Source organism: Carex rostrata, chromosome 17 (genome assembly GCF_964058835.1).
Source record: "Carex rostrata chromosome 17, lpCarRost1.2, whole genome shotgun sequence".
NCBI lineage: Eukaryota > Viridiplantae > Streptophyta > Magnoliopsida > Poales > Cyperaceae > Carex > Carex rostrata.
Window position 1 is genome coordinate 3,397,119 of NC_135934.1, and position 12,435 is coordinate 3,409,553.

The following is a 12,435-nucleotide window of genomic DNA, read 5'->3' on the forward strand; positions in this document are numbered from 1 at the left end:
TACGATACGGGTTGGGAAGGCATTTTCATACCTATATCCGTTATGATAACGAAAAAAATCTTTATCATTATTTGTCTTTTTTAATAAGACACGGGTTGGGTAAACGGATAAAAAAGTATCATTGACATTTCCATTTGTGATTTCCATAAAATATTTTTCAAAACAAGAAAATAGAAAAAAACAAAATAATGAATACAACTAATTTGTATTATAAAAATTTAATAAAATACAAAACTTTATTGTATCATGTATCATCTTCATACAAATATATATCTATATATATAATTTTATTTTTAAAAATTATCTTATACAAAAACGGGTAAGATAACGGAAAAAAATCATTGCCCTTATTCGTACTCAATAAATTAATGAAAAAATAAAAATCTTATCTTTACTCTTGTTTTCAGATACGATATGAGTTAAATAAACAAATAAAAGGGTATCATCGACATCCCTAAGTATGCAGTGTGAAGAGAAACCTAATTAAGTATTGAGATTGAGAGCATTAACTTTTCTACTTGGAAGCTTCAGCCAGATTAAAAAAGAAAAAGAAAAAAAAGAGCATTAACATTTATACGGCTCGGTATTGCCGAAATTTTTATTAATAGAAAATAAATTAAATAAATATCGATATTAAAGGACGGTTTTGATTTTTTTCGAGATATAGAAAAAATGTGATAGACTATCACAGTCAAAATTAGCACTAATTAATTCCCTCGTCAACTAACTGAACCATGAAGAAAAAAAAATCAGAAAAAACTCAGGCCATAATACTCCATTACAGCTAGAGATTTGCGAAAAAAAAAATTCGGGCCTTGATGAAGTATCACGGTCAGAGGTTTGAGAAAAAAAAAATTTAGCTTGCAAAAAAGGTTTGAGATGCGCCACAGGAGATGCACTAAGGTGTATTTTACCTCTTCTAGCTGTCAACTGCAATGTAGGAGATCTCATTCTCATGTGGCTATAATCGATTTGCACAAGGTGCTTGGTGCGAGACTTGGCATGCATGCATATTTGTCATTTATCACCTAAATTCATTCACTCAGGTTGCCTCATAAGATCCATGCGATAACAATCAGGTGCTTGGTGGTTTGAGAATTAGTCTGATTCCTTTGATTCAATGATGTCATGCATGACTTCTTTGGATTTTTTTTTTTTTTCAAACTCTCACCGTAACAATTACGGCCCGGATTTTTTTTTTTTCACAAATCTCTGACCGTGATAGAGTATTACGGTCTGGGTTTTTTTTGGTTTTTTTCTGCACAGTTCAGTTAGTTGACAAGGAGATTAATTAGCTAATTCTGACTATGATAGCCTATAACAGTTAGAGGCAGTGATAATCTATCACGTTTTTCCTATATCTCGAAAAAAAAAAAATCAAGAATATTGATATTTATTTAATTTATTTTCTATTAATAAAAATTTCGGACAATATTGAAGCTCAATTGACAAGGTTTGGTCAACACGTGGTCCAATAGGCAAGAAGTCATGGTTTGTCTTTCAATTTAGATAAGTCAATATACAATAAACTTTTCGTTAAAAGAATATATATATAGCATATTGTATAAGGAAGAAGAGGAGGCCTGAGGATTCAAACAGATGGTAGGAATTTATACTCAAATTTTAAAATAATTTAAGAGATTAAACTCTCAATTTTGAACCCACTTCGCTTCTGTGTACCAATGATACGTACGATAGTTCCTTGATGAGTCTGGATTTTCTGTGACGAATACTAATGTGACTACAGTTTTTATTTCGTGATCGTAGGCCTTGTAGAGTCATACAGTGTACGCTCTCAAGTCTCAAGTCTCAACTTCTCTTCTTCTTTCAGTGACTAATTAACACTGATGACAACCCCATATATGCCATACAAAATCCCAACCACACCGGACACGGTCAAATAGGATTGCAAACGATTGGATATGAGTTCAATAGTGGTAAAACCATAACCGTATACGCTTTTATTTTCCAGATACGATGAAATATCCATAGAAATATATATATAATTTTTTTTTATAATTTATATTAAATTATTATTAAACTATATGGTATATATCTACTATTCGGATATGGATAATGAAAATTTAAAATTATATTCGTATCAAATTTCAGATATGGTTCTGGATACAGATGGATAATATATGATCCGTTTGCACCCCTAGGATCAAAGAACTTAAGTAAAATATTGTAGGAAATAAAAAAAATCCTAGGATATATGTGACTTAAAGGAGCGGATATCTATAAGAACAACTCCACATGAATACTACATTGCAAATTTGCTATCTTCTCTGTTTAATATTCCTTTATTGTCAGCAAATAAAAAGAAATCTCTTCTAAGCGCTTCTTCTCAGGGAAGGAAGCATATCACAAAATTGAAATGTCTCAGAATAAGTACCGTGGTGTAACGAACCCATTGATTTTCTTGTCCATCTTTCCAATCCTGTTTATTCTTTATGCTCTCGCTCTATTCATTAGCCTTGTAGCGTTTGGATGGTAATCAAGCAAGACCTGCGCATGTCTAGTTTGTTAATGACTTCTTCTTCTTTTTTTCAGGAGAGTTTAGACTAAGATAATTATTAAATGATTTCAGGAAGGTTTCCTTCTTTTTCATCAAGGACAACTGTATGACGAATGAACTATTGGTTGTTGCTGATTATCTCGTTGAAGCCTGTAACAGAGTGATTATAGGCTCCATGAGCTTAAATGGTAATATCACGTTTTTCTCTGTATAAATTTTGTTTTAGAATTTTCTCCCTATTTAAGATTATCAATTTGAATTTAATTTAGTTTATATTTCAAGAAAATTATATAGAGTATACAGGAGTTTTATTCTATGATTTATGTACAAGAGACTGTGCTATGTGCTACTAATAAGGTATACAATCTGTGTATTAGAGATTTCTACTTGTTATTTATTATGTTTAGATGAGGGATTTATCTTAAATTGGGCTTATTGAGGGTTGTAAGTTGTAACATGAACTAACTCAAACTGTCCACAAATGTAGGGAATGTAAACATTTTGATCTCTGATGTATTGCATGGCTGTAAAATTAAGCATGTTGCAAATCTTAATGCAGATCAACAGTTCATATCCCTTTCGCACCCATCAGGAAACACCAATCCACCTGAGACAATGTACTACCCACAAAATCAATTATCAATGCTTGTGCCATCTGCACAAATGCCAATCAATCGGTACGGCGACATGACACATCAGCAGAGGCATTTGCAACCACCTGTAAATTCACCGGCATCTGTCAATATTACCATTGACAACCCCAGGAGTGGGTTCACATACGAGGAGTTGGTGGAAGCGACAAATGGGTTCTCTGCTCAGAATTTTCTTGGGGAAGGAGGGTTTGGTTTTGTGCACAGAGGTATCTTGTCTGATGGAAGGGAGGTGGCGATCAAGCAGCTAAAGTCTGACAACACGTGGGGCCAGCGTGAGTTTAAAGCGGAGGTAGATGTATTGAGTCGTGTTCATCATCGGCACCTTGTGCAATATTTTGGATGTTGCATGACACAAGATAAAAGGATGATTGTCTGTGAATACATGCCAAATAACACCGTGGATAATCATTTACACAGTAAATGAAACATTTTTTTTTTTAAATGTAGCATATAGATGTGTTTGATCCATCTTATATACTTATTAAAATTTTGTGCATATGTCATCAGGTAACCAAGAAGGCACCATAGATTGGGATACTAGGTTGAAGATTTCAATTGGAGCCGCAAAAGGACTAGCATATCTGCATGAAGAATGTGAGTTATTCCTTAAGATTTTTTTCTGAGAACCTCACAATTTAACAGCGGATGCATGAACATGGCTTCCTTTTGCCTTAATTTACTTCTGTAACAGGCCAACCTAGGATTATTCATCGAGATATTAAGGCGGCTAATATTCTTCTAGATTCTTCTTTTGAAGCAAAGGTACTTAGTTTGATGCTTAACCAACAAATTCCTGTTTGTTGAATCCTTGTTTTGTATGGAAGGATAACAATTCAACTCCTTCGTATGCAGGTAGCAGATTTTGGTATGGCCAAAATTTTCCCAGATGGCATTTCTCTGATTGTTGCATCCAACCTCGTCGGTACCCGTGGGTAAGATGTGATGTTCTTCAATAATCCTTTTTTTTTTAATTCACTATGAATCCAATATGGTGTTCTAGGCCTTCTAAGTCAGATTTTGTGCGATACTGATATATCAAATTATCAGTTTTTTTTGTAAATTTACCAGCAAATTCATGAGCCAATACATTTTAGTTAGACTTCTCATTTACTTGGGAAATAACAACCTTTTCTTTTAAAAAATAAAAAATAAAAAACAGTTTCTTATGCTAAATTAAGATTGCTCGTGTGAGGATAACAGGTACTTGGCTCCAGAGTGTTCTAGGGGAGAAATTAGAGAGAAGTCTGATACCTTTTCATTTGGTGTTGTGATTCTTGAGCTGATCACTGGAAAAAAGCCGATAATAACCCGCCCCGTTTTCTCCAAAGACTCATACCCGTTTGAAACCCTAGTAAATTGGGTAAGCTCCTTGTGCCTAATCATCTAAAGCTTTACGAAATTAATACTCTAGAGTAAAATAAAAATGTATATATCATTTTTCAGGCAAGGCCATTGCTTACTGAAGCATTACAAAATGGTAATTATGATTCTCTCATAGATTCACGGTTATATAATATATATAACTATGATGAGATGAACCGAATGATAGCTTGTGCAGCTGCTTGTGTACAACAATCAGCACAGGATCGGCCATTGATGAGTAAGGTACGACTAGACTTCAATAATTTGCGAAAATATTCCCTGTTTAATTTGAAGAATTGTGATTTCCTCATTTGCCATATTCCTTTTTCCAATATTGCAAATCTCAACAACCCAAACAGGCATGAAATTTTAAAAGAGGCAATCCATCAAACAACTGATGCTTAAACAATTGTTGACAGAGAAAATAAGTACCGATTAGTTATTAAAAACTGCCTTGAGATGAGAAACAGTAGCTATTGAATTTGTAAAGTATCTAAAAAAGTAGTATCACATCTCATTTCCAATTTATGTAACTTTATTCTTTTCTGGGAGCAGGTGGCATTAGTCTTAGCAGGGCAGACATCTCCTGATGATCTTTTTATTAGAGGTATATCTGATGTAATTCACACCGCTTCAATTTCATCAATGGAATTCCAGGAGTCAAGTTAGCGTCCAAAAGAAAACCAATTTGTATATAATGGCGTTTTCTTCTTATTTTTTTTTTTTTGTTAATTCTGTCTATACATTTTCATAGGTTTTTATTAGTTGAGTTTAATCTGTTATTGATAGTTGTTCATAGATTTCAATGTACGATCTCCATTCTATTTATAGAAATCAAGGTTTTTGAGCCGTTAAAATTAAGATAACTTTATTCTGGTAAGCACCAGAATTAACAGTAAAAAGAAAGAAAGGAAATAAAGATGGGGTTAAATTTGCAAAAATAACCTAACAACCATGCAAAGTGTAAACCCGAACTAGGATCTCCACGTAGAGAATTGCCAAGTATTTCAAATGTAGTTCCATCATATATATTCTATTGGGCCAAAAGGCCTCATGTGTTTCCCAGTTGCCTAAATATTTCCAACCGAAAAAAAGAAAGAAATAAAACAGCTGCTTTAGTAGGGCTGCAAATGAATCAAACCGGATCGAACTTACCTCAGTTTGAGTTAGGTTTGAATTAATTTCGACCTAAGTTTGGTTTGAATTAATTTCGAATCGAACTTTTTACGAACTCAATTTCGAATCTTTTACGAACTTTTTTATGACAAGAAAGAGTAATCGTAGTCGCTGAAAGCGAGATGTGAAAGTCGTCTAGGATTTTAGAACTGAGAGCGAGAGTTACAACTTATGAGTTATGACTTATAGCTGGACGGTCTTATATTTTAACTTTTAAGTCATCAGTAGAAATCAACAGTTCATGTTACTTTGAATTTCGAACTAGAATAGTTTGCGAACGAACCTATTTCGAATGAATCAGATCCAGTTTGAATTTGGTTTGAATTAATTTCAAACTATTTTGAATCGATTTTTTTATGAACTTTTTTCGAATCAAACTCGAATCGAATCACGAACTACAAATTTTTTGTGCAGCCCTATGCTTTAGTATCAAATGTAGTTCCATCATATATTATACATTTGAACAATTCCATAATTATTATAACATTCCCAAATATTAATATTCTCAAATTATGACATCAATTCCAAATATTTAACATCCTATAATACAATGTTTTACAAAATGTAATCATTAATTGTTCTATATCAAATAATTATTATGTTAACGAATGGTTATCTAATGAACCAAGAGTTTCTCGGGGGAGTCTTCCTCCAAGCACAAGGGCAATCTGTTCAAATCAAAATTATTGTCAGAGCAATTTTAAAGAACATTTTGCTTATAAAACTTAGCTAATTGTTAACAACAGAATTGTGTGTAACAATCTTTTTCTTTAAGGTTTGTGTGAAGAATCTTGTATTGATTGTTTTTTGTGTTTCTTCTTTGATTCTTTTCCATTTTTTCCTTGAGAAAAGCAAATCAATTTCATTTCATCCTGTATCCTATTGATGCTCTATACTATGAGATAATTGATCTTACTCGACTTATAGGTGGGCGTTCATGTGGTGAGTAGCGCGTACAAGCAGTAGCACAAGCAATCATCATTCTCATTTCATCATGATTGTACTGATTCATTAATCCTGGATCAACTATTTCACTGAAGTCATTGTTTTGCAGTGCTAACCTTAACTTCGGTTCTATCTGAAAAATAATAATAGCATTATTCTAATTTGCCTTTGAATCCTTAATATTGGGCAACAAAGCGAACAAACTAATTTAATGGTTATAAAAAGTGAAAAGCACAACTGTGATTCTTTGGAAGAAAAAAAAATTACATAGTCAAATCGACTGAATCCAAGCAAAATAAAATCAAATGAAAGAAAGAGAATATCAAGCGAACTACGTTTATCTGCAAGGCAATGATGCATATCTGGTCCAAAGACTGTTTTTGACACAAAAAAGGAAGTTTAATAAAAGAGTAAATAAGAACTTACATAATCAATCAACAAAAAAGGTTCGCAACCAGGAGTGCATGACCTCCTTCCGCTAATCAGTTGAAGAAGCACTACTCCATATGAATAAACATCACACTTCTCACTTAGCGCACCAGTAGCAAGATACTCAGGGGCAGCATACCTGGCACATTTAATACTATAATATTAAGATTTCTTTGGTCCATATTAATTTGTTAATGCAATTCAGATTCTCTGGCATGTAAAATTAACAGTTATTTTTAATTGCATAAATACAACCTGCTTTTATCCAAAACATGCTTCTTTCAAAATGGGCATAGCACAGAAACAGAGATAAAAAGTATACTATCAATATAGTTTCTCAACTTCCTTAACTAAGACTGTTTAAATTTATAAATGATGGTAATAGTAGTAGCTTTCCAAATCATATATCATAAAAAACAAGAAATACATTGATATACTAAAAAATCACTGCTCAAAAGTCATGATACCACAAGCATGCAAATAGTATTTTCCAGAATAAAAAAGTACCGCACCCATGAGTTCCCATCACACGTGTTTCGATGTGGGTCACATCATCCGGAATGGACGTCCCAAGACCAAAGTCTGAGACCTGTAAGAAACCACATGATATAGGAAGAGGCCATGAGGGTTCTGCTGCTTCTAATTAGCATGTATATAGCATGTATATAGCAAGAATTGATATCAAAATAAAAAAAAAGGCCTAAATTGTCCGCTTATTTATAATTTATTAACTCATGTTTTTTTCCATCAGTGAATAGATTGACCCTTAATTTACCGACCTTAGTGAAAAAGGTTTAACTAATCTTCCATTCTTGACCTAAAAAAAACTAGGACAAAAAGAAAATCAAAGAACTTAAAAAAAACAAATTGGAAAGACACGTGTGAAATCTAGTTCGACGATTTGTGCAAGAACATTGTCTGCAAAAAATAATAAGGATAGTAGCACACACATAGTCGATTTAGCAAACAAACACAGAAATTAAGAAGGAAAACTAGATGACTACAGGGATTAAGAATTGAGGAGAGAGAACACCATTTGAAGTAGCAGATCAGAGTGCACAGCAATGAAAATGAAAATCAACCACTATCTAGTTTTCAAAAAAGACAATGAAACCCTTTTCAACCATCTTCATTCCCTGTTTCTTTCTTTATTCAGATAGGCCCTTCTACATCCTTGTATTAATGTTAATCCACCATACTGGTGAGAAAAAGTGAGGATTTCTCTTGCCTGAAATCTTGTATTGTAAATTGTGGTACATGATTGGAGTTATGTTATTTATTAATTGTTGGTCATCTATTACTGTGATCTAAAAGACTACAAGCACAGATGATAAATTGAAAAAAGATGAAGGAAAGGAGAACCAGAACCAGTGACAAGGAGCTATTTTTCATATAATTTGCGGACAATCAAAACAAAATTAATATAATTGTGATATGAGTAATCGGAGTTCAGGATGTACCTTGGGCTGGAAATTGTTATGTAGCAGAATATTTGCCGACTTGAAGTCACGGTGGATAATTCTAGGTTGGCCTAGAAGAAATAAAAAAGGGATTTTAGAACATAGAAAGTCATATCAACTAAAAATATAGGAGATTAATTGGTGATTTCAAATGGAAAGCAAGATCTGACATCCTTCATGTAGATAAGCAAGAGCCTTGGCGCAGCCAAGAGCTACCTTCACTCTGGTAGGCCAATCGATGGTCTTTGCTCCATTTCCTGTACAGTATATATATTAGTCCATATATTGTATATATATTAATGTTGATCCAATTTAAGGCATGAACTAAACTAAAACTACAACAGGCAAATGAAACTTGGGAAACCTATAATGTGAACATAATTAGCTGTAATTATACTTAACCAATTCTTGGTTGAAAATTACCATATAAATAAGTGTCGAGTGCACCTTTTGGAACAAATTCATATACAAGCAGGCTTTTTCCTTCTGTCACACAACATCCAATTAACTGAACAAGGTGACGATGGTGCACACGACTAAGAAAATCGAGTTCTTTAAAAAATCCTTCCTCCCCGTGGAAGCTAGAATCGGTGATCCCCTTGACTGCAGCATGCCTTCCGTCCTGCAAGTTACCTTTGTACACTTTCCCAAATCCACCTTCACCTATCACATTACTTTCGGCGAATCCGTTTGTTGCGGCTGCCAGTTCTTGATAGGTAAAACCAATTTTAGGAAAGCCATAAATAATTGTACTTCGAGGAACTGTAAATGGAAGACGGCTTGCAAGAGGAACCGGTTGCTGTGTCATATTAATGACATGCTCCACAAGGGTCTGAGTCGATTGCAGAGCAGCACTTGCCTCACTTCTTACATGTCTATTTTTATTCCGTACACCAACATCTGAATCTGAACAAGAGGAACAATGATATTTCTCTCATTATTTATGTTTGTTCATGTCTAGTAAAGTGAACTACTCGCACTTCAATACTTTGGGTATGGCATTTCAATTTGGAAATCTGACACTGGTTTGCTCACAATAGGTAATATTGAGCTAGATATGAGAACTAAGAATGACAATTAAGAAATAATTGAGTTAAGATCCTTGATGGCATAATTTTATAGTTATGAAATAAGAATTTGATGAAATAGATGACTTTCTGACTGGAAATTATTTATCCTTGTCTCTGTTTATCTCAGGTTTACAGGACCAACAGACTGGCAATCCAACAATGGAACAAATTAAATGAAAATAAAAGTTTATTTGCAAGACATAGGAAGTTTAAGATAACAAATCAAAGTCAACATTAAGTAGGATTCGTTTGGATTACCATGAATTGTCTGTACTCGAGCCTATTCATGACCATAGTAACAAATCTAAAAAATTAAAAATAATTTAATGAAGGTTAAAGTTTGTGACCGAATATAATTAAAATTTTATTTCCTTTTTATAATGCAAATAATATTTAAATTATCTCTTTATAATTTGTCATGACAAATTATAAAGAGACTTGACATGACAAAATATGACATTCCTATTTGAGACACATTTCTGAGAAGGAAAAGCTTACCCTTGAGCAAGCACCAGTAAAATATCTTCCTGGAAGTAGAGGCCAGATTGTTCCCCATCTCTACCAGTTCATTTGAGAAGATATGGGTAGGAAAGAGCCACAGCAGGAATTCACTGTGCATGGTAGATTACATATAGTAGCCCAAAATAAATAACAAATTCAGAAAAGATACTCAAATAGAGATGAAATGGTCCAAAGATATTGTACCCAATAAGTCCGCAGATTGAGGCGACAAGGAGGATGAGTATAAGGAGAGGCAAACTGATAGGAATCATGAGAGAAGCCCAAAGCACCTGCCCTAAGCACTCGCACCATTGCATTTCTTTTTTTCCTTCTTAATTCTTCACTTCCCAGTTCTCACTTCCCCCTTTTCTTTTTTTGAGTCAGCTTCTGTGTACTCTTGAGTCTTGACTTCTCTGCCCCTTCGCGTTACGGAGCGCGTATCCTCTGAGATATCTCATATTTTGCATGACCGACGTGTCCGGTGCCTATTCAGGGATGGAGCATGGGGCCAGTATTATTGGAGCTTTGAGATTCGTGCATACATATTTGAACGGTTGAGATTTTCCAAAAAATCACGCAAGATACGAGTAGGGGTGAGTAAATCGCTCATAACTCGTGAGCTGCTCATAACTCGTGAGCTGCTCATAACTCGCTCATTAAAAGCTCGCCTAAACTCGCTCATTTATCCGCTCATTTAAACTCGCTCATTAACAACTCGCTTATTTACTTAATGAGCGAGCATGAGCATGACCCAACTCGCTCATTAAGCATTTGCCACATCTAATCCTTACCACATTTAATCCTATGTAATTCTGTGTAACATCAACATTGCCTCATTAAGATTGATAAATAGTAAGCATAGTTTCATATTTGATCCTGTGTAATATAGTGAGCACAATGTAACATTTAATCGTGTGTAATATACTAATATCCATAGTTTCATATTTAATTTTTTTTTGTAAATCGGCAGAACCAAAACCTCCGCCTAAATCCCAAAACAAGTAATAGTCATAACAACTCGCTCATTTAAATGAATTATGACAATTTGTTAGATTTTGTTATGATGACTTTTAACAAATTTTGTTATGCGTGGGCACACTATATAATTTTGTTATGAGTCATAAGTCATAACTCGTGAGCCGCTCATAACTCGCTCATTAAAAGCTCGCTCATTTACAACTCGCTCATTTATCCGCTCATTTAAACTCGCTCATTAACAACTCGCTCATTTACTTAATGAGCGAGCATGAGCATACCCTAACTCGCTCATGCTCGCTCATTAATCACCCCTAGATACGAGATATCTCAGAGGATACGAATTCCGCGTTACTCCCTCACTGGGGAGTCCGCATCGTCTGCATTAATCAAAAGAGCATCTTTTAAGTTAAATTTCAGCCGTCTGATTTTAAACGGAGATAATCAGGCCCCAGCATATTATTCAGGGGCCCTTCAATATTAGTGTGGATCTAGTCCATTCAGATCTTAAAGTACATCTAACAGTCCAGATGTATTAAATAAAAAAAATATTTTTTTTGAGGTAATGCAGAGGATACGAATTCCTCACCGGGTCGCATTCAGTCAATAAATTGACAAGGAAAAGTCAAAAAGGTTTTAAATCCTTCGCCTCGCGTTCACACCTACTGATACAGATCCCGCGCAATACCTGACCAAGTACAATGAGATCTGAGTCGTCAGTTTTAACTTGACACGCATCTTAAGACGGGCATTTTATATTTAGGAAGCTGATAACAGTACCCGCATTGTACCTGCAGTCGGGGCCACCGAAAATTAAATATAAAAAAATATTTTTTTGTGGAGATTGCAAAAACTCTACAATTCAATTTTTTTTTCTTGAAGTATTAATACCCATGCACATAAGTATTTATATCTAAGTACGGAAGTATTTATAGCTATGAGGTGAACAATTATTTATTGAGCGGGTACTGTAACACGAAAATTATAGTACCCGCAATTCTGTATCCGCACTGTACCCGCGGGGGGACCACCGAAAATTAAATGCAGAAATATAACTTCCTGTAGGGACTGCAAAATCTCCACAATTTTAATTTTTTTTCTAAATTATTAATACCTACGCAATTTTTTCTTTCAAATGAGATCCATGATGATGTACCTTCAGACTCGTCGTCGCGTAAGTATTTATACCTATACTTGCAAGTATTTTTTTACATATGACACTGAAAGTATTAATATCTAAGTATTGAAAGTATTTATACTTTTACATTGAAGTATTTATACGTATGAGATCAACTATTTTTGTTAGATGAAGGCTGACGCGGAGATGATTGGAGAACTCGAAAAGG

At 34.2% G+C, this 12,435-nt stretch overlaps 2 protein-coding genes across 3 annotated transcripts; one reads left to right on the forward strand and one right to left on the reverse strand.

Annotated features, from left to right (window-relative positions):
* Nucleotides 1-2,617: 2,617 nt before the first annotated feature.
* Nucleotides 2,618-5,261, forward strand: LOC144568383 (proline-rich receptor-like protein kinase PERK1). Its single transcript, XM_078318717.1, has 8 exons — nt 2,618-2,706; nt 3,078-3,587; nt 3,679-3,765; nt 3,863-3,933; nt 4,024-4,103; nt 4,372-4,531; nt 4,615-4,776; nt 5,089-5,261. The coding sequence occupies exons 1-8, from the start codon at nt 2,625-2,627 to the stop codon at nt 5,200-5,202; spliced, it is 1,266 nt and encodes a 421-aa protein (XP_078174843.1). The 5' UTR covers nt 2,618-2,624; the 3' UTR covers nt 5,203-5,261.
* Nucleotides 5,262-6,134: 873 nt separating this feature from the next.
* LOC144568792 (proline-rich receptor-like protein kinase PERK5) lies at nt 6,135-10,495 on the reverse strand. Of its 2 annotated transcripts, XM_078319181.1 has the most exons (9): nt 10,319-10,494; nt 10,112-10,224; nt 8,967-9,449; nt 8,714-8,800; nt 8,544-8,614; nt 7,596-7,672; nt 7,081-7,222; nt 6,626-6,787; nt 6,135-6,377 (listed from the first exon to the last, which is right to left on the reverse strand). In XM_078319181.1, exons 1-9 carry the CDS (start codon nt 10,429-10,431, stop codon nt 6,306-6,308), a joined length of 1,320 nt encoding a protein of 439 aa, XP_078175307.1. In that variant the 5' UTR covers nt 10,432-10,494; the 3' UTR covers nt 6,135-6,305. The 2 variants fall into 2 exon arrangements, with proteins under 2 accessions (XP_078175307.1, XP_078175309.1); XM_078319183.1 differs by lacking the exons at nt 6,135-6,377; nt 6,626-6,787 and adding an exon at nt 6,851-6,995 and having other exon boundaries at nt 10,319-10,495.
* Between the last annotated feature and the right edge of the window lie 1,940 nt (nt 10,496-12,435).

Bases quoted from the DNA above. Each gene is read 5' to 3' on its own strand.
- LOC144568792 (XM_078319181.1), bottom strand. From the start codon at position 10,431: ATGCAATGGTGCGAGTGCTTAGGGCAGGTGCTTTGGGCTTCTCTCATG. The intron at 8,615-8,713 runs GTCAGATCTTGC...TATTTCTTCTAG, and splicing joins TGCTTATCTACATGAAGGAT to GCCAACCTAGAATTATCCAC. The intron at 6,378-6,625 runs GTAAGATCAATT...TGATTTGAACAG, and splicing joins AACGCCCACCTATAAGTCGA to ATTGCCCTTGTGCTTGGAGG.
- LOC144568383 (XM_078318717.1), top strand. From the start codon at position 2,625: ATGACGAATGAACTATTGGTTGTTGCTGATTATCTCGTTGAAGCCTGT. The intron at 3,934-4,023 runs GTACTTAGTTTG...CTTCGTATGCAG, and splicing joins ATTCTTCTTTTGAAGCAAAG to GTAGCAGATTTTGGTATGGC. The intron at 4,532-4,614 runs GTAAGCTCCTTG...ATCATTTTTCAG, and splicing joins TTGAAACCCTAGTAAATTGG to GCAAGGCCATTGCTTACTGA.